At 40.5% G+C, this 19442-nt stretch overlaps 1 protein-coding gene across 2 annotated transcripts; it reads left to right on the plus strand.

The window, feature by feature from the left end:
- The first annotated feature begins 2782 nt into the window (after nt 1-2782).
- Nucleotides 2783-16355, plus strand: kif4 (kinesin family member 4). Of its 2 annotated transcripts, none has more exons than XM_047608011.1 (31): nt 2783-2875; nt 3976-4120; nt 4272-4386; nt 4491-4681; nt 4815-4904; nt 5749-5915; nt 6140-6234; nt 6381-6500; nt 6800-6975; nt 7173-7234; nt 7319-7451; nt 7602-7660; nt 7812-7917; nt 8042-8149; nt 8313-8489; nt 8659-8762; nt 8904-9048; nt 9467-9577; nt 11107-11190; nt 11295-11408; nt 11613-11768; nt 11888-11985; nt 12397-12526; nt 12615-12785; nt 12894-13013; nt 13114-13191; nt 13752-13853; nt 14141-14308; nt 14646-14771; nt 15248-15364; nt 15592-16355. In XM_047608011.1, the coding sequence occupies exons 2-31, from the start codon at nt 3998-4000 to the stop codon at nt 15793-15795; spliced, it is 3750 nt and encodes a 1249-aa protein (XP_047463967.1). In that variant the 5' UTR covers nt 2783-2875; nt 3976-3997; the 3' UTR covers nt 15796-16355. The 2 variants fall into 2 exon arrangements, with proteins under 2 accessions (XP_047463967.1, XP_047463966.1); XM_047608010.1 differs by having other exon boundaries at nt 2800-3008.
- Nucleotides 16356-19442: the final 3087 nt, after the last annotated feature.

Raw genomic sequence — 19442 nt, forward strand, 5'->3', positions numbered from 1 at the left:
AACACAGTTTTCCCCATGCATTCAAAATGTATTATCCAGACAGCTGTACTTGTGCCTGCCATTCAGTGTCATGTGAGACAGCATGGATTCCTGAATTCAGTTTGTTCTTGTTACATAAACTTCATTCGAGGTACAAATGATATTGGCAGTTGTTTTAAATGATTATTTAAAACCTGGGAACAATGTAGCCCCTGAGTTATAGACGGCCACGCATACCAACTTTAGGGTTTAATTCCTGTGCAGACACAGAATTTGAGTGTTGTTTTAAACCACCATGAACGACTGAGAGCTAGCTTATTTTTTTGATTAAAAAACGTGTCTCACAGACACTAGTGATAGTCACCAATTGACAAATGTATTTTTGGTTCATGAATTCTGGACTTAAAATGAGACATAACACCAGTTGTTCTTTTTATTCTTGGTGTGTCCTCTGATCTAATTTTAAATGATGGTGTAATATTGTTATACTTCAGATTAATTATATTCTAATTCACATCATTTCACATCATGCAATTTTTCCATTTTGCTTCTCATAATGGTCACGTTAATGCTGCTGAGGTTATGCCTGTCCTTATGTGTGCAGGTTGTTGAATTGACATCAGTGGTATGACTAATCTTGTTTTACTGTGTATATGAAATAGAAACTACAACAGGATCAACTTATTATCTTTCCTTGTTACTGAGCTGATTAATTACTATATGCTATGGAAAATCATAGTAATTAATCAGCTCTGATGAGTGCATACTTTAGTTTTGGTAATACTGTAATTACAAAGTCCAATCAAATTAATTGTTACTATTCAGATTTAATGAATATTTTAGCTGCTTTGGCGAAAATGATTTTGTCATTATATATTGCAGTTAATGGCAAATTTCACAACAGACCATTCAGCTGAACAGAGCTGGTATGTTCACATGGCATAGAGCAGCTGATCAGAGTGCATTTTGTTCAAAATCCCATTCATGCGACCACTGGATTTTAGGCATGGGCGATTTCATTGAAATGCAATCTACCACATCCAGATTATCTTTTGAGGCTCCAACAGGAAAGGAGGAAGCAGGCTGGATTTCCTCCCCTTTCTTCTGCAGTACATGTGTGTGCAATGTTATCAAGGTCAAGTTGGCTTTAAGAAGACACATGTGCTGAGCTAAGAGGGAAAAAAAAAAACATTCTGAATAGTCACTATATCGTTATATGCATGTATATATCCTCTCTCTCTTTTTGTTTTATTTTGTTCCACTGATTGTCTGTGTGTTCTATTCAGAGCAGGGATAATCAGGCATGTTGTTCTAAGGCCGTGTGGAATTTCCCACAGTGGCTGACTTGCCTCTGAGACATGAAGCCGAATGAAGACAGTGAGTCGGCCATGGTGATGATTCAAAAAGTTTTTTTAAAAGGAGCCATGAGGACTCCAGCAGGAGGAGGGATCAATACTAATGGCCTATATTGATCATTTCTCAAGTCTGCTTCAAGACGTCAAAACACTTAGTGCTGATCCAGCCATGTACTTGTATGCTCAATAGTGGATGATAAATTACTATTATGATAGCTAACAGATGATAGTTGGTATGTATTTCCATAGCCTATTCAGTCACATGGTGAAACTGAGACTCTATTGTTTGTTTTCAGGGTCAATAGCATCAGCATCAGCAGGGGTTGTAGCTGAACCAGACACTGTGTTGGTTGGAGATGATAAGCTCTATCAGTGTTATTGCAGCTCCCTGAGGCAACAATGTTGCTAATGGTCATAGATATAACAGGGCCTAATTACAACAGAGCTGTGTGTGTTCTCATTTTCCTTGCACATTCAATAAACTCACTGATGCCTTGGTAGGACAAAACTGGGTTACAATAGAAACATTTTGCATTTTGTGCAAATGGAGAAAATGTATGCAAATGTTATTGCACATTATCAGAAGTGTCATCAGAAGAACATGGACTCAAAATACAGTCTGAGTCCATGGTCTGACTGCTGCCACTGTATGGCCTGCTTCGTTTTCTCTTCCCTGCAGAAACCTTGTCATCACTTTATATGGACTCAGCTGACTTCCCTTCTGGCTCCCAGTGTAATGACCTTTCTCTTTCAGCCAGAACATAGGAGTCACTCCCCATTTTCCTTTGTAGGCTGAAAACTCATCTCATCAAGAGGGATGTCATGTCACACACTCAGCTTCCCCTCAGCTGCATCTTTCTCCTCTATTTGTGCTCTTTCTTTTGTTTAACTGGGCTTATGTGCCTCACACAATTACACCAGCCTATAGTCACAGACTGTTGTCTGCATGTGTGGTTCTGATGCCCTATTCACTCTTATCACACCAATGTTTTATTATTATTATTATTATTATTATTATTATTATTACTCTTATTTCTGTGATCTATGAATGAATTAACAAAATAATGAATTAGAAATAAACATCTGTTTGAAAAAAGGAGTAGGAAGAAGTAAACACTTGTTTTTAACTCTTACACCTTTTTAGCTATTCCTCGGTTTGTATCAACATTTATTCTAAATAAACATCCATAGAAATATATAACATGTATGCATTACATATATATATGTAAACATACAGTCTCTCCCCAGTCTAGAACCTATTAAAGCTGTATGAGTTTGTTTACTGACCACTTCCGCAAATACATCCAGTGTTTATACATGGTTCAGTCACAGGGTACAACGAAAATGCATCATTACATCGTATCGTACAAATGCTGCACTTTCTCTTTTGTCCTGTAGAGGCCAGTAGCGCTCCTATCTGCATTGACTATGCCACGAAATTAGAAGTAGAAGAAGCACCAGGAGGTGGAGCTACGTGTTTGAAAGTGGCGGGCAGGAACAACATCTCTTTTCATGGGAAAGGACTAACTAAAGTTTACCAAGTAAGACGCAATAAGAAGCAACATTTTAAAGTAAACCTTTAATGAAGTGTCCGATGTCAGTGCTCCTCGCTATCACTCAGAACCACTGAATGCAGGTTTCGTGATATTTGAACACTGGGGGAAACGCGAAAAGGTACGTTGATGTCAACGTCTTGCTAATACATGCAGCTGGCTAGTTGACGTTAAGCTGAGTTTAAATTTTAACCCATTTAATGAAGTGGCACAGTTTTACATTGTCTTGTTTTCAGTTCCATAATAACTTACACTGGTAATGATAAAGATGATAAAGTGTCTTTCGGTGTGTCTGAAGGAAATGAACATTACGGATAGCGAGCTACTCGGACACAAGTCAACTGGCTAAGTTAACGTTATTGTTAAAAGCAAACTCCGGCCTAAAATGGTACGTTTCCTTCGAGACAGCAGCTTATTGAACTTATTGAGCTGTCTGGAACAACTGCAGGCAGTGATGTCATCCATACAAATCAAGGACCTGCTCCATAGACGGTGAATAATGGAAGCAAGTCATCAGACACTGACGTAGAGTAATCAATGGTGGTGACATGAGGATATTCTCAGAAAATAGAAAAAGTCACTCAAAAAGAAAATTGAACCACATGTTTATGTCGCAGTGCTTTAGTTCAGCCCTCCCTAGTGCTTGACCAGTTATATTTTTGTTTGTTTTTAATGCATGATTAATAGTTTTCACTTATACCAAAGATGCTGTTGTTTTTGTATTGTGTGTCCTCACCATATTTTATCTGATGGTGTGATATTGTTAAGTTACTTCAGATGAATAATAGTCTAATTCACATCATTTCACACCATTCTGTTTGCACTTACGTGAGCGAATTCTCTAAACACAAATTCAGTATGCTTCAAAACAGCAATTAGATGCTTTATTTTTTCTAACACAGCAAAAACAGTCAAGTAAATATTGATGTCCTCTTTCAGTATTCGTGCAGTGTTATTATTGGCATTGGCAGCTTTATGAACTTGTGGTTTTGCCTTCATTAAAAACAATAGCTCAACACGCCATCTGTCCACATCAATAGCCTCAAATTACCCCTTTTTACTACCTCCTTCTTTTATTTTTATTACAGGTATCTGTTGGCGTCTTGCATCATGGCGAATGAGGATGCAAAGGTGATTCCAGTGCGGGTTGCCTTGCGATGTCGCCCGCTGGTGCCAAAAGAAATTAATGAGGGATGTCAGTGTTGTCTCACTTTTGTCCCTGGGGAGCCACAGGTATGTACTTGAGAATAATTTATAACTCTCTGTCCTAGAGTAATGTATTGACTTGCATCAAAGTGGATGTAATATGTTTTCTTTAACCGTATGCACCCTCACTTATTGGTTTCTGTTTTGAATCTTTTTGTTTTTCTTTTGTTTTTTCCAGGTGATTGTTGGCACGGAAAAGGCATTCACCTATGATTATGTATTTGACCCCAGTGTCGAACAAGAAGAGATCTTTAATATATCTGTGGCTCCCTTGTTGCGTGGGCTTTTCAAAGGTACATATAGCTTTTAACATGATGATTTTACTGCTACACAAAAATATTGTATGTATTGATTTCTTTCTCTGCATTTTCAACCTCTAATATTGCTCTTTTGCCAGGCTATCATGCCACAGTTCTTGCATATGGTCAGACAGGATCAGGAAAGACCTTCTCCATGGGAGGAACATACTCATCAGCTCAAGAGAATGACCCTTCTGTTGGAGTTATTCCCCGAGTTATCAAAAGGATCTTTGATGAGAGGGAGAAGAGGACAGACTGTGATTTCTGTTTGGCTGTGTCATACTTGGAGGTTGGTGGACATGTTGTTAACTCTGTATTAATAGCCTTCTTTCTGTAACATCTCTCTGGTAACCAGCAGTTGCGATCTCATTGAACTTCACCTTTAAAAGAAATCCAATCAAGCTTTTACCTTTTGATTTTAGATCTACAATGAAGATATATTGGACCTGCTGTCTTCAGCTAAAGATAAAACTCCCATCAGCATCCGGGAAGACCCTAAAGATGGTATTAAGGTGAGTGACTTGGCCCATTTACACCAGATGGGGCATATGCCAAACAGAGAAAGCTTCAACAGTTCTGTGTACTGCATAAATTGCAGCAGTGTAGACACTTAAAACAAAATAACATCAAGAGTAAAAACAAAATAAAACAGAGCCTTTGTTTGTTGGACACAGTTGAGATGGCAAAATCAGCGCTCTAGTGACCTAGTGGCACAGATCTTTGTTATCCACAGGACAAAGCAGGACAGTAAGTGTGTGTGTGTGCTCTCATTGGCTTTGCAGAATTAAAGCAGATAATAATAGTACAGAAATTCAAAGCCGCCTGTAATCTATGTTACGTAAATAGTAGAAGAATGCCTCTTTGACTGCTCTTAGATGTCCAGCTCTTAATATAGACTGCCTGTGCTAGTGCTAGCTAGCATACTTATTGTAGAGCTGGACTGAAAAAATAATTTCACCTGCAGTTTTTTACCTGGAGACGTACAAAGGTAAAAATTTAGATGTCCTAGGACATCTATGGAGTTATGATGTCCTAGGACATTTATAGGACAAATGTAAGTTTTGAGTGGAGTTTTTGCGCTACACTAATGCAGGCAGATTGTGATGTGGCTGAAGATGGATCAAATAAGGCTATTACAGTGTGTCTTGCGTGTCTATGGCAGACACAGTGGACATAATTTCAATATAAACTAATTTCATTTCCCTGGCTAATTATAGTTTCATGTTACTTTGCAGTCAGTGTTGAGTGTTTTCTGTTAACAGGGGCTGTTCTCTTAGCTCTTGTGTCATGTGTTGCCACATTTCTGATTTTGCCTGATTCTGATTTTGCTTGTATTTGAACTATCCTACTTCATAGATCGTCGGGTTAACTGAGAGGCAGGTGTTTTCTGCCCATGAGATGGTTGGGTGTCTGGAACTTGGAAACTCTGCTCGCACTGTGGGCTCCACAGCGATGAATGCTGCTTCTTCACGTTCCCATGCCATCTTCACTATCACGCTGGAGCAGCGCAGGGGGGCAGACAAGTCAGTGTGGCCGTCTTTTCTACCAACGCACATTTTTACACCTGGTGATATGCAAGCAAATTACATAGTGACAGTGCTCCAATAAGGGATTTACTTGACTAGATTTGACTAGAACTTAAATAATGTAGATTTTTAGGTATTTGGTTTTGAGAATGGAATGGAATGGAAAAAACTGCTGTCAAAAATCTGCAAGTCATTAATATTTGTGCAATCTTCTGTTGCAGAGTGGATTCAGTTGTTTCAAAGTTGCACCTTGTGGATCTGGCTGGTTCTGAGAGACAAAAGAAAACCAAGGCAGAGGGAGATCGTTTAAAAGAAGGTAACCAAAATCCGCTTTCCCCCTGAGATCCAGTTAAAAGCTCTAGTGTTACGTCTGATTTGATGATTCTACTGATGATTTGTAGTTTTAAAATAACCTTGATAAGGCCAGTTCTGTCCTGTGACAGCGTTCATTTTTCTTTGCAGGCATAAGCATCAATCGTGGCCTTTTGTCTTTGGGTAATGTGATCAGTGCCTTGGGAGATGAAAGCAAGAAAAACACCTTTGTTCCTTACAGAGACTCCAAGCTCACCCGTCTGCTACAAGGTTGGCTTTGATTTGTGTTCAGAAGTTACATAGTGGTCATTAGGTCAGTCTTGGATACTATTATCACTTTGAGGCCCTTCAAAGGGATTCAGCATGTATCCTGGAAAGTCTCCATGTCTGCTTCTGTTCTGTTATCACAAAATCGGAACATTTTGATACTCCACTGATAGCATTGTTCACAGAGATGTGCAGTGTTTCATTACTCAAAGCATACAAATATTCAAAGCAGCAGCGACGCAACATCAAACTCAAAAAATGCACGGTAATTATGCTTTTGTTAATGTTTTGTGTGTCCTCAGATTCTCTGGGAGGCAACAGCCACACTTTGATGATTGCTTGCATCAGTCCTGCAGACTCGAACATGGAGGAAACCATCAACACGCTGCGTTATGCTGACAGAGCACGCAAGATTAAAAACAAGCCTGTAGTCAATGTTGACCCAAGAGCAGCGGAAATGAACTCCCTGAAAAAACAGGTACACATGTGAAGAAGAAATGTCTCTTTTTGTGGAATTTCCGAGGCTCAGAGCCCCACTGTTGTCCTTGTATTAACTACTGTTTGAGTAAGAGTTCGAAGACTGATGGGATAGAAAGGAAGTCTATTATACATGCGCGAATTGCTCCGTTTAAACTCTAATAAGTGCGCTAATAAATTTGATTTGTTCACTTTTAGGTTCAAGAGCTGCAGGTGATGCTGCTTCATGCTTGTGGAGGAGTAGCTCCAGTGCTGTCTGGGTAAGACATTTCATATTAATGCACCCTGGGTAAATGTTACTCATAGTGAAAGTCCATAACAGTTAATCAGTTTGTCTGTTACAGGACGGAGCCAGCAGGGAATGTGAGTAAGCTGTTGGAAAGGAACCGCGCTCTGCAGGACGAGAACAATAAGCTGAGCAGAGAGCTGAGTGAGGCGGCCGGACAGACGGCCCTCATGTTTGAGAAGATTATTATGGTGAGTTGGACCACAGCAGCATTCACTGATCTGCTCATTTATAGAATAAACAAACAAACAAAAAACAACTATTGCAAAAATATGAATTATTAATCTGTTTATATTATATGTTTTTAATGTTTATCGTACGGTTTTTGTTGCATTGTATAGACAGAACAAGCAAACGAGAAACTACAAGTCAAGATGGAACAACTGCGTCAACATGCAGCGTGAGTTTGCACACGCATCCAGCCAGTGGGGCATCGGGTTTGATTTCACAAAGCTTCAACGAGACACTGAAAACTTGCTCAGAATTGTAGCCGTTGTTGTTGAGCTCAATCACACACACACTGAGCCACACTCCTTTTTTTTCCCCCGTAGATGTACAGTCAACCTTGAGAAGGTGTTGGAGACACTGGAAGACCAGGAACTGAAAGAGAATGTTGAGGTGATGAAAAACCTGCAGGACATCATCCTGGAGCTCAAGGTACATGAGCTGGCGTGTAGTAAAGCCAGAATTTGCTCTCCATTGTTACACTTGCGGTGCAAATATTTATGTCACAGCTGTTGTCGACTATACTGACATTCACGGAGTACTGTCTGTTTCTAAGAACGAGAGCGCCGGCATCGCCGCCTGCATCGATGCCATGGCTGCAGGAGAGGATGCAGCCGAGGTCTCTGGAAATGGCAGCAAGAATTCAGCAGATGACTCCCCAGCAGTACGTTACCTGTTTGGTTCTTTTCATTTCTTTTGTCAGCATGCACACTCTAATGATGTTTATGATATTCTTTATTGTGTCAGTCATTTGAACTATATCAACCCTCTTGAAAGGGCGTCTGGTCGTAGAATATAGGCCTCATCTCTTATTTCATTTCTGACAGGATGCCACTGGCCTTAAGGACTCCCCAGAGGCATTTACGACCCATCATGCACTGCGGCAAGCCCAGCTCTCCAAGGAGCTGATTGAGCTCAACAAAGTGTTAAGCTTGAAAGAGGCTTTTGTAAAGAAAATGTGTGAGAACGACAGCCAGTTGGAGCCGATGCAGTCAGAGCACCAGGCAAGAGGACTTTGTATCTTTAATTCACAAACACTTGAAACCAATCTGCTTCCTGGCTGTTGTAATGAGTAATACAGTACCATACTCTAGATGGTTTGTGTAGTGTTGATATAAATCCCGTGTGATGTCATGAAACGGCAAAGATTTTGATCTTCATCTTGTTCTGCAGAAAAATGTACATACTCTGCAGAGTGCAGTGGATTCACTGCAGAAGGAGAAAGAAGAGCTCGTTTTGGCGCTTCAGTCTGCAAAGAAAGACACCAACCACGCAAAGTATGAACACCTTTTTGTCCCTTTGGTTGTGTCTGTAGTTTTATTAATGCCAAGACGGAAAGTTTATTGATTTGATTAAAAGAAAAAACTCAGCCCACACTCTTCACGTCCTTCTTCTTTGACCAACACCACCTTCTTCAGGCTCAGTGAGCAGCGGAGGAAGAGACTACAGGAACTTGAGGGCCAGCTTGTGGACATGAAGAAGAAGCTGCTTGAGCAGTCCAAAATGCTGAAAGTCAAAGAATCCTCTGTTCAGAAAGTTAACAAGCTCATGCAGGAGATACAGGTAATTTATTTTCTTTCTCTGCGTGGTTTGCCTTTGATGTTGGGGTGTGACTTTAACCAAAATGAAATCTAGAGTTTCTTATGTACCATTTTGTTCCCGTCTCTTGTGGGAGTTCAAGACAAATTACTTTTATGATTGCACATAAAATATACTGTTTTAATGAGACTCGGCCTCCTGAGTCTCATTAAAACAGTTAATAAAGGCCATTAGTTGGCACATACAGTATACATCAAATATGTATGATTGCCCTCAGTTATTGGCCTCCCAGTTGTACTCCTGATCTTTACTGCATGTTATGACTTCTCTGTTTCTCCCCATGTATTCTGTCTGTCTTCATTGTGATAGTAATCATAGTCTGCATAATAGTTAATAAAATATGATTCAGCCAAGTATGCCAAATAATGCTGTGTTCTCCCAGGCTATGAAGACTCAGCGTACACAGCTGATGAGGCAGATGAGGGATGACTCTGAGAAATACAGGCACTGGAAGAGCAAGAAGGACAGGGAGGTACTTCAGCTCAAGGAGAAGGTATAGAATCATTTTTCTATTTTTCTATATACTGTCCAACAACACAATATATATACATACAACAATATGTACAATACATATCTATCCACTCATGCATACCGTACATACACATACCAACACACAACACAGAGGGAGTGGCCTAGATCCGTGCGTTAGGTACAGAGCCCCTGTACGGCCGAGCATCAGCAGGTCAGAGGCCCAACCCCAACACACTGTGACCAGGCACAAGACAAAGAGTGCAGGAAAGGCAACACTGACACCATCACACTATATACACAGTAAACGCAACCTGTGTACAACCAGCACAACCGACACAAAGATGAGAGACAATCATAGTTTGTCACTGTCAAGTGTTACATCAAGGTGTGTTCAAGAGTTTTTATTCAAGAGTCACATAAGTTGATTCAATGTGCCTGTGTGATCACTGCCCGAATCTCAAAAAACCAAGGCTGCTTGTTCCATAGATAATGATTCCAAATCATCTTTGAGCCAGTTTGTATATTAAAACAACTTCGTTCCCTAACCTTCCCATTTAACAAGTTGTTGTTCTTTTCACCTAAAGCAAAGCTAAATCTAACAAATGTTGGAGTTCTGTTAAGTCACCTCTTCTGTCTTATTTGTTATCAGACACACTGTCGGGCATAACGGAAGGTTTGTTTCAAATAATGTGCACAAATAATCTCTAACCTTAAACCTTAAAGTGTTGGTAGCTCTGGGCAATGCCACAATAAGTGTTTATTATCAATGGATTCACTATTACCCAAGATAGGTTCTTATTAAAAGTCTGAATTACTCAAATCATAAAGTATCTTGAGTTCATGAAATTTTAATAAATCCCCATCGCTGTTATGAGTATATGTATATGAGTATATGATCCAGCTCAGCAATGTTTTTATTTTGCCACGTGTCATTACTAAGAGGTTTTCCACCAGCCGTAAATAATGGGTTTCTCCATATAGGACATGAAGGCAAAGACAGGCTGTTAGATTGAAGTCATTTATATCATAAGGTTGTTAACATACTTATATTTAGGGTGGTACCAGAGAGATATCTTTGCCATTTTCAGATGAGATCATCTAATCCAGCCATCTTCAGGAACCTTCCTCCACGTTTACTCTTTCTATGTCCAGTATGTCGGGTTTACACCATTATAAGACAAATAATACCCCAAACCACCTTTATTCCTTAGGGGGAATTATTTTTTAAACTAATTCTGGGCTTTTTATTTCCATAGGAACTGAGAAAACTATTTATTGATTTCATTAAACCCTTTCTGAGGTACTTTTAAAGGGATGGCAGGGAAAATAAAAGCCAATCTCAGGCTTTTAAGCACCTCTGCCCTCAAAGCCACAAGACAGTGGTAGATTTGTCCATCTATTTGGATCGTTTCTTACAGTTTTCCATAACTTAGAGCCATTCATCTCGAACAAACTGTCAATTGGGGATCTGCAAATGTCCATTTTCCAAGTAAAGCCATTAACTCTGTGGGTACTTCTTGAACCATACTGTTTATTTTTCATGCTTTACAGGATCGCAAACGACAGTATGAACTGCTTAAACTTGAGAGGGATTTCGAGAAACAGGCCAACGTCCTGCGTCGTAAAACCGAAGAGGTAAGGCCTTTTCGGTTTGTTGCAGAGCATTTGTTTGTATGTCAGAAACTTGTAATTTCATGGAGAAGATGTGTCGCTGATGAAACCCTTTCACTTTCTTACAGGCTGCAGCTGCAAACAAGAGGTTGAAAGATGCTCTACAGAAGAGAAGTGAGGCGGCAGATAAGCGCAGAGATGTGCAGAACAAAGGCATTGAAGGAGCTGCTGCCAGAGTTAAGGTAGTAAAACCTGGTGCTAGGAGCTGTTTGTTGATGCAGTGACTTGAATTTAATATGTTCTGTTTACCGAGTGTAAGAAGCTGAACGACAGTTACAAAATTGTTGAAATACTTAAATACTTTAAATACTGAGAATAGAAAAGATGCTAAAGTCATAATCATATTGTTGGCCTTTGTCTTGCTAACCTTTCACTTATGTCCTCAGACTTGGCTTCTCAATGAAGTGGAGGTGATGGTCAGCACAGAGGAGGCCCGGCGCCACCTCAACGACCTGCTGGAAGACAGAAAGGTCTTGGCACAAGAGATCACCCACCTCAAACAGCAGATAGAGGCCGGGGAGAGACCTGCTCCCAAAATCAGGGTGAGCTTCGACCACTGCACCTAAGAAATACACACTCATGAGGAGATGCACAAACGGAGGACAGATGTTTACGGGCTTGTTTTTTTTTTTTTGTTTTTTTTTGACAACTTTCCATCCAGCGTCGGACACTGATCATTTCTGAGCTGGAGACCCAAGGGGCGCTGGAAACACCTCTGGCCAAACAGGTGGAGAATCTGGAGACAGAGATGGGCCTCAGGTGAGACGGGAAAACCAACTCGGCCTCTGACCAAACTGATGTATCTGTTTTATTCTTAAATTCAGCCTACAGGTTAAGTTGCCTTCCTCCCTATTGCCAAATGACTCTGAGTATTAAGCTAATGCAATAAGCTAATGCTAGCTAAAAGGGGCCATTTGCAAATATTGCTCTTGAGCTGACTTTACTGAGTGATAGAATTTGTAGCTTTTTCCACAGTACATTTAACCATTATTATTCCAAAAAATCCACTAATAGCCACGTTGTTGTGTGCCAGAATTGTCGCTGCATCTTTTTTTTTGTGTCACACCTGCCAATATCAAGGAAATGTGAGAACGAAATGTCTAATGTGAGCCATTAAGACAGAAATGAAGTGTTTTAGTTGGTTTTGCTAAGTGACTTGTGTCATTACAGGAACGCCCAGATAGCTGACCTACAGCAGAAGCTTCTGGCAGCTGACGGTGAGGGACGTTTGAAACAACGGATAGACAGCATCACAAGCATTGTCGATGCCAAGTGTGCTCTCAGAGTCCTGATGTCTGAGGTGAACAAATGCACCATTAAATGTATTGTAAGTTGCTGGTGTTTGTTTGGTTTCTAAAGGCCATAAAATATCACATTTTGTTTTTCAGCTTGTGTCGGCCAAAACAGCCAGTGCCAAGCTGGAGAGCGAGTTGAAACAGGAGAAGGGAAACGCACAAGACTTGAGGAAGATGATGGCCGATGAGAGAAATGTGATGTCGACCATGGACATGGAGCATCAGCAGCAGCTGGTGGAACTAGAGCAGAGACATCAAGAGAAGGTGCTGTATTCAGATGCTACTCATCTCTTTTTATACACTGATATTTATTTTTAGCCCTTTTCTATCTATTTCACAATTATTGTTTTTTTTTTTTCTTTCTTTCTACAGGTCCTCTACATTCTTAACCAGCTACAGAACAAACCCATATGTGCAGAGTCAGATGAAACACAGCAGAAAAATGAAGAGAGTTCAAGGGAGAAGGAGCTTCTTCAGCGTCTCAAAGTTCAGGTAAGAGTTTAATCACCTTTTGAGTCCAAATTTTCTCCTTTTTTTATGAGAAATGTACAATCTTTTAAAAACGGTAAATACATTTTAAACATCATTTTAGGAAGAAGAACTTGAGAAACTACGGGAATTAAGTGAGCAGAACCAGAAACTGCTGGAGCAGAACGAACAATACAGACAGGTGAGTCTATATGTACACATGTTAGATACCAGCCACTAGTAGGGATGTATATCGTTAGGATTTTATTGATACCGATACTGATACTCCTTATCGATACCGATATTTATCGATACTCTTGATAAGACAAATTAGTTTAGAGTAATCAAGAAAGACATTACAAGGATGTTAAAAGATTCAGACAAGAAGTTTTATATTATGAGTGCGCTGCAAGTGCTTCATGATGTTGCTGGTGTTATCTTCCTTGGACGAAACTTGTCTCAAACAAATGTTGCATCGAGATGAATGCGTCATCACCTATTGACGGTGGTAGTGTTATGATTACGCAGCGTAATAGGTAGATAGTTAGACATTCAAAAAGTACAGATAACAGTATCGTTTGTCCAGAATCTTAAAGGTACTGCGGTACCAAACAATACCAGTACTCGGTATACATCCCTACCCACTAGTGGGTGGTACTCTGATGAGGGATGGGACTGTTTTAAATAGTTTGAAAAGTGTGAAGTGCTGCCCTTCTCTTTAGTAAAGTGTGTTAAACTCAACCATCTGTTTGTCCTTCTCAGAAACTCTCTTTGCTCCACCTGGCAAGTGGGAAGAAAATCCTTCTTCCTACGAGCAACAATGAAAAGAGCCCCGATGACTCATTTGAGTACGTCCCTCCAAAAGTAAGTTTTGCCAAAGTTGTACCAGCTCCTTTGCATTGTTCTTGTTGTTTTTAACGAGATTGCTTCAATTTTCTTGTGAGAATCTGCTAATTATGTTATTTCCTTGTAGTTGCTGGTAATGTTTTAATCTGTAGGTGTGGGGAAAAGGCTGGAAGTCACAGTCATCCCATCACTGATTCAGTCAAAATGATCATGCTAAGATAACTAGTAGGGGAATTCTTATGGAGATTTATTATTTTTTAGTTGAATGTTGATTGTTCTCTCTTTGTGTTTCTTTTAAACAAAAGCCTAAAACGAAGCGCTTCACCACAGCCAAAGCACCTCTAAGTACAGCCATCAACATCGAAGAGCTGATGTCTCCCAGTGAGGATGAGAAAGAGGAGGAAGAAGATGAGTGGCGACCGGAGAAACCAGAGAAGGGACGGAGAAACTCTAAGAAATCAAAAACTACCGGGGTAAGACAGAGATAGGAGTATGCGTTCCCTTCAAACTGATCAGTAGTGTATTAAACTCACCAACCCCGACTGTACACAGCACTCACTGAAAGACCACAGAGATTGAGAAGAAATCCTGTGCAGGATATTCAGTCCAACCTCTGATGGATAAAGAGCTTCTGATCACATTTCACTGAAACGTTTCAGAGGGTTCTAAAGAAGTGAAAAGCAGAGGTGTCACCCGATGTAAATCTCTGCTTGTGACAGCTCTCTATGCATGTGCTGAGCTGCAAATGGATTTTTTTTTTTTAGATCGAGAGAGCTGAGTTATTGATGATGCTGGGTTGTGTCTCTCTAGTGTGCGTGTAAAGGCCGCTGCAGCAACAAACAGTGCAGATGCCGCAAAGGGAAGACGACGTGTGGAGAGAACTGCCAGTGTGATCATGAGAAATGTCGAAATCTGGACATCCAGGCGCCTGCTGAGGTAACTTACCTCATTATTCTGAACTGTTATTAGGAACCGTTTACCCCATTTAGAATACAACCACACCAGTCAGCCACAACATTATGACCACTCACAGCAGAAGTGAATAACATCTTGTGACAATCCAGTGTTCTACTGGGAAACATTTGGACCTGGTGTTCATTCATGTGAATGTTACTCAGACATGTAGCACCCACCTAGACCAGACCAGACACCCCCACCCCACAGCAATGACACTCCTTGAGGGCAGCAGCCGTCCCCAGTAGGATGCAGCCTGACACAGACACACAAAGACAGTTTAGGAACAACACAAAGAAGGCCCACACACAACATTCAGACCCCACAGGACCCCCTCAGAAGGCCTGTGTCCATCCTCTGAATCAGAGAGAGGCATTAATATATCCGTGACATTGTGCCATCAGATATTTTTCTTTCTTCCAGTCGAACAGACATTTTAATATGTTCCGTCATTTCAGGATGTAAGCCACACAGAGAGCGTGTCCCAGGACTCTGTCTCTCTTCAGGAACCTGCATCCGCCAGCCCTGACAACACCACCTTCTTCAAGCCGCCATCTTGCACACCTACAAAGAAGGTAAGCTGACTATCGCCTGTGCAGCACAATGAATGACTGCTGGTCATGCAGAAAGTATATCATAATATTCATCATGTCGCTGTCTTTCAGTTACTGATCTATCGTACCTGTTCATTTTTATCTATATGTAAAGTATCTTATATAAGTTTGTGATGTTCTGTTGCTACTATGATATCGAAGGGCATAATGCAGATCAAACACTCATGTATTTATATATAACGTTTTAGGTGCTTCAAGAAATAGGGGACATGGGACACACCACGTCAGACATGAAGTTGATCAGGAAACCAAGCTTCACAGAGGAGGAAGATGAGGATGAAGAGGAGGAGGACAGAACAACGGTCAGCTTCCTCAAGAAGAAGAAACGCCTCCTAACAAGTTTCCAGAACAGTTTCTTCTCTGGCTGCACTCCCATCAGAGAGGAATCGTAGTCAGTAGGCAGAGCTTTTTAAAATAAGTGTCCATATGTTTGGCTAAATGTTTTCATCGTTTTTAAATGACATTAATTGTTGTGTACTGTAACTTAAAAGTAGCCGTCGATTCTAAAACACTTTGTTTTGTCCATGGAGGATGATAGAAGGACTGTGAATAGCCTTGATTCTCACACTGAAATTCACAATAACTTGATCAAGATATGTGTAAATAATTTAGTTGTATGTGTCATGATATTCCCCCCAATACTGAGACTAATTCTACTTCAATAAAATTAGCTGGAACATGCAACAGAGCAGCCTTTAGGTTTTTCATTGTGCTTTTAGTGTCAGAGCTGAATAAAGTCTTACAGCCAAATCTCTCTCCTTTTTTTTCTTAAATGATCTTTGTCCAAATGTCTGATATCTCAAGTCATAGGGTGAATATAAAAAATAATTGAATTCATTTCTATGTTAGGTTAAAGATTTTACTGTCAACTCCCTTTAGCTGCTATTTGTTGTAGGTCTTGTAGTGGGAATAATGAATTAATAAAAAAATAAAATGAAAAGCTTAAATTGAAGGGCTGTATTAATTCATCTTTTCTTAATCTAACTTTTAGCGCACATTTTACTCCAGTTGTAGAATAATAAATATGTTACACCCACATAAATTATTTGCAAATTAAAAATGGTACACAAAATGGCAAAAGTTTATACTCTTATTATTTTTAATAATACTCTTATGGAATTTGAGGCCAGCACCATGTATCAAAAGAGTTGGATGGAGTGTCTCAACACTAAATGTGGAGAGATGTATATTTCAAAGCAAAATGTTTTCCTATTCTTTTTTTATTATGTGTCAAAAGCTTATTGTGGTTAAAATGCTAAATGTGTCTTTGCCTTTGTGGAATAAACAAGGCCTTCCATGACGTAGAGGATGCTGCATCCATGGTTTCCAAAAGGAATTCAGATTTTGACTTGTTGGTCCAGAGGACAGTTTTCCTCTTTCATCATCGGCTCCGGCCCAGATCGCTCTGGCTCTAGTTTTGCGTGTTTTTTCTTTGCATGACAAAGTAGAGTTTTTAACTTGGACTTGTGCATGCAGAGATGGTCAGAGACAGGCCGTTAGTGCTGCCTCATGGCCTCAAATCACTCATTCAGCATTAGGTTTCAGCCTTGTTCATTGCTGACAGAGATCTCTCTGAAGCTTTGCATGATATTTTGTACAGTAGATGCTGAAACCCTCAAAAATGTTCTTTTCCCACTTGGTCTGTCAGAGTGATGAACTGTGTCTGAGTCAGCATCTATAAGACTCTAATATATGTAGCTATCGTCCTCTGTCCCAGCTCTCCGGAAACTTGCTGCTGACATCACATTCAGAATAATCATATTTTTGTCAAGAGCATGAACATTTCACAGTGTTTAGATACATCTATCTATAATAATTTTAAATATGAGGAGTTTTTATTCACATTCTCTACTGTAGCTTCCCAACCTTTGGGGAAACAGGGTTGTTGTTTCAAACCTATTCCTACCTAATCACATTCTCATAGTTGCTAGTTTTCAAAACAGCCAAGTCATGTCCCCATGGCTTTATATTTAAATAGGAGACCAGTTTCCTTCTTTTGCTGCTTGAAATGTTTTCTCCATTTTCTGCCCATCTATTATTAAGTGCCTGTCCTTTGGTGGACCAGTGATATGGACACTTTGATTTTTTTGGTATCACATCATTGAAGTGGTCAAATGAACATGAAAAAGGGCTCTGATGGTAAAAAGTAGTGTGATCATTTTTCAAATTAAATGGCGATGCTTTCAGTTAGTGTCCTGTTCATTGGTAGCCACGTCAGTCTGACTCGCTGTGTAACCACCACCCAAACACTAGATGGCGCTGCGTCCTTTTCTTGCCAGGCAGGTTAATTTTTGTTTCCACTTTCTGCGTCACTTTAAACAACGGCGACCGAAATCTCACCAAAGACGGCTCATACAAATGTTTGTATCCCCCAACCTCCTCTGTTAACCTTTCCTCGATGTGTTTCTTCTTTATTGATCCAAAACAATCAATTCGAAAATTGGGGCGATGGTGAAGCAGCCGAAAATACCAGATCAGAAACACGCTGCTACCAGTCAGAGCTCTACAGTTACATTCCTGGGGAGGTGCACCTCGGCCACGGAGCTAGGGTCTGTGCAGGGTCTAAACCGCCCATTAAGATGAGTCAGGCGCGGCCAAGATGGCGACACTCAGAGCCCCTACTCTGAGCTTCAAAATGCTCTTCGAAATTCGTCCATCTTTAAATGCACACGCTCCTCTTGGTTGTACTTTTGACATACTTAGGGACATGGCAACTTACTATAATGTCTGAACACATGGTGTGACAGAAACAACTGTGAAAGAGACCTACAGGCTGTCGTCTGCATGCTGACACAAAGCTGTTGCATACTCGAAATAAGTTTCACAAGAGCACACTGTTGCAGGTTGGGCTAAGCTGCATTCAGTTTGTTCATTCCTCAGGCCCAAACAGTAGCACTCGAGTATCCTTTACAGAAAATTGAATAAGCAATTACTGATCAACAGCCTGTTTACCAAGCAGTTTCGATGGCACTTTGGCGGATTTCACAGCCTCATTGCACAAGTGGATTCTAATTTACCTGCATGGGGTTGATACAGTTTTTGACACCGCCAACAACTGAACAATTAGAGCTCTCCCGAGGTGCTGTTGACATTTCTCACCGCCAAGATGGTGTCTGCATTTGGAACAAAAGCTCTCCACCTGGTGCCATTTATAATCACTGCCAGTTCCTCCCCCCGAACTCCCCAAATGTTTTCACTCGATCAGCAGCGAAGGAAACTGTGCTCGGCGAGGGACATTTTTGGCTATTGTGGCCGCTCCACAGGCCGAACAAAACCCAAGACAAGGCGGCATTGTTTGACTCCTTTATTCATTTTTTGTTTTGATGAAAAGTATCAAGACATAAGCAGAAACGTTTTTAGCAGAAAGAGATGTGAAATAAATTCACAGAATGAGTATGAGCCTGCACGCTTCAGAAGGGAAACCAGGCGCCACAGGTTTAACAGGGGGCAGATTTCATCAGGCCTCAGCGAATTGAGTTACCAAGGCTCCCTTCATGAATACAGAAAATATTCATTTTTTCTATATAATAGCCTCAGACTTCAGAATGCAAGATAAAATGAAAGCGAGGGGTCGCTTCTGTTTGATGACTTCTCATCCAGAGAACTGAGAGAGAAAAAGGTGTTAGGATTTTTAAAAAGTACTTTGAGAAACATGAAGTGTAATGCAGTGTCTGTAGAAGTCAAACTAGAGAGCCTGCAGATAGTAGAACATTAAACAGTATGGATCTCTGCTCTCAGATTTGAACATGTGACCTCTCAAGATGGATGCAATGTGTAGTGGTCACCAGAGGAGGGCGCTAAATATCAGAATACTGTAGCCTATACCGGAAAGCTTGCAGCGTTTCATTGCCAAAAGCTGACTCTGTGTCAGAGCTTGTGGATCATCCCTGAGCCTCTGTGTGTCAGACTCTATGTGCTCCAGCTTTTACCCAAGACTTTATTAAGACTCACAGTTTTCAACATGCTCTCGTTTCTTTCAGTTTGTCTAGATCCAGGAATCAAAAGCAAAACAGCGCCATCAGAGATGAAACCTTCAGCT

Source organism: Mugil cephalus, chromosome 15 (genome assembly GCF_022458985.1).
Source record: "Mugil cephalus isolate CIBA_MC_2020 chromosome 15, CIBA_Mcephalus_1.1, whole genome shotgun sequence".
In the NCBI taxonomy this organism is placed as follows: Eukaryota; Metazoa; Chordata; class Actinopteri; order Mugiliformes; family Mugilidae; genus Mugil; species Mugil cephalus.

What these genes read in the sequence shown, in the direction of transcription:
- kif4 (XM_047608011.1), top strand. Translation starts at nt 3,998, where the DNA reads ATGGCGAATGAGGATGCAAAGGTGATTCCAGTGCGGGTTGCCTTGCGA. An exon ending in CGATGCAGTCAGAGCACCAG is followed by an intron (nt 8,490 to 8,658) that starts GCAAGAGGACTT and finishes CTTGTTCTGCAG; the next exon opens with AAAAATGTACATACTCTGCA. An exon ending in ACATCCAGGCGCCTGCTGAG is followed by an intron (nt 14,772 to 15,247) that starts GTAACTTACCTC and finishes CCGTCATTTCAG; the next exon opens with GATGTAAGCCACACAGAGAG.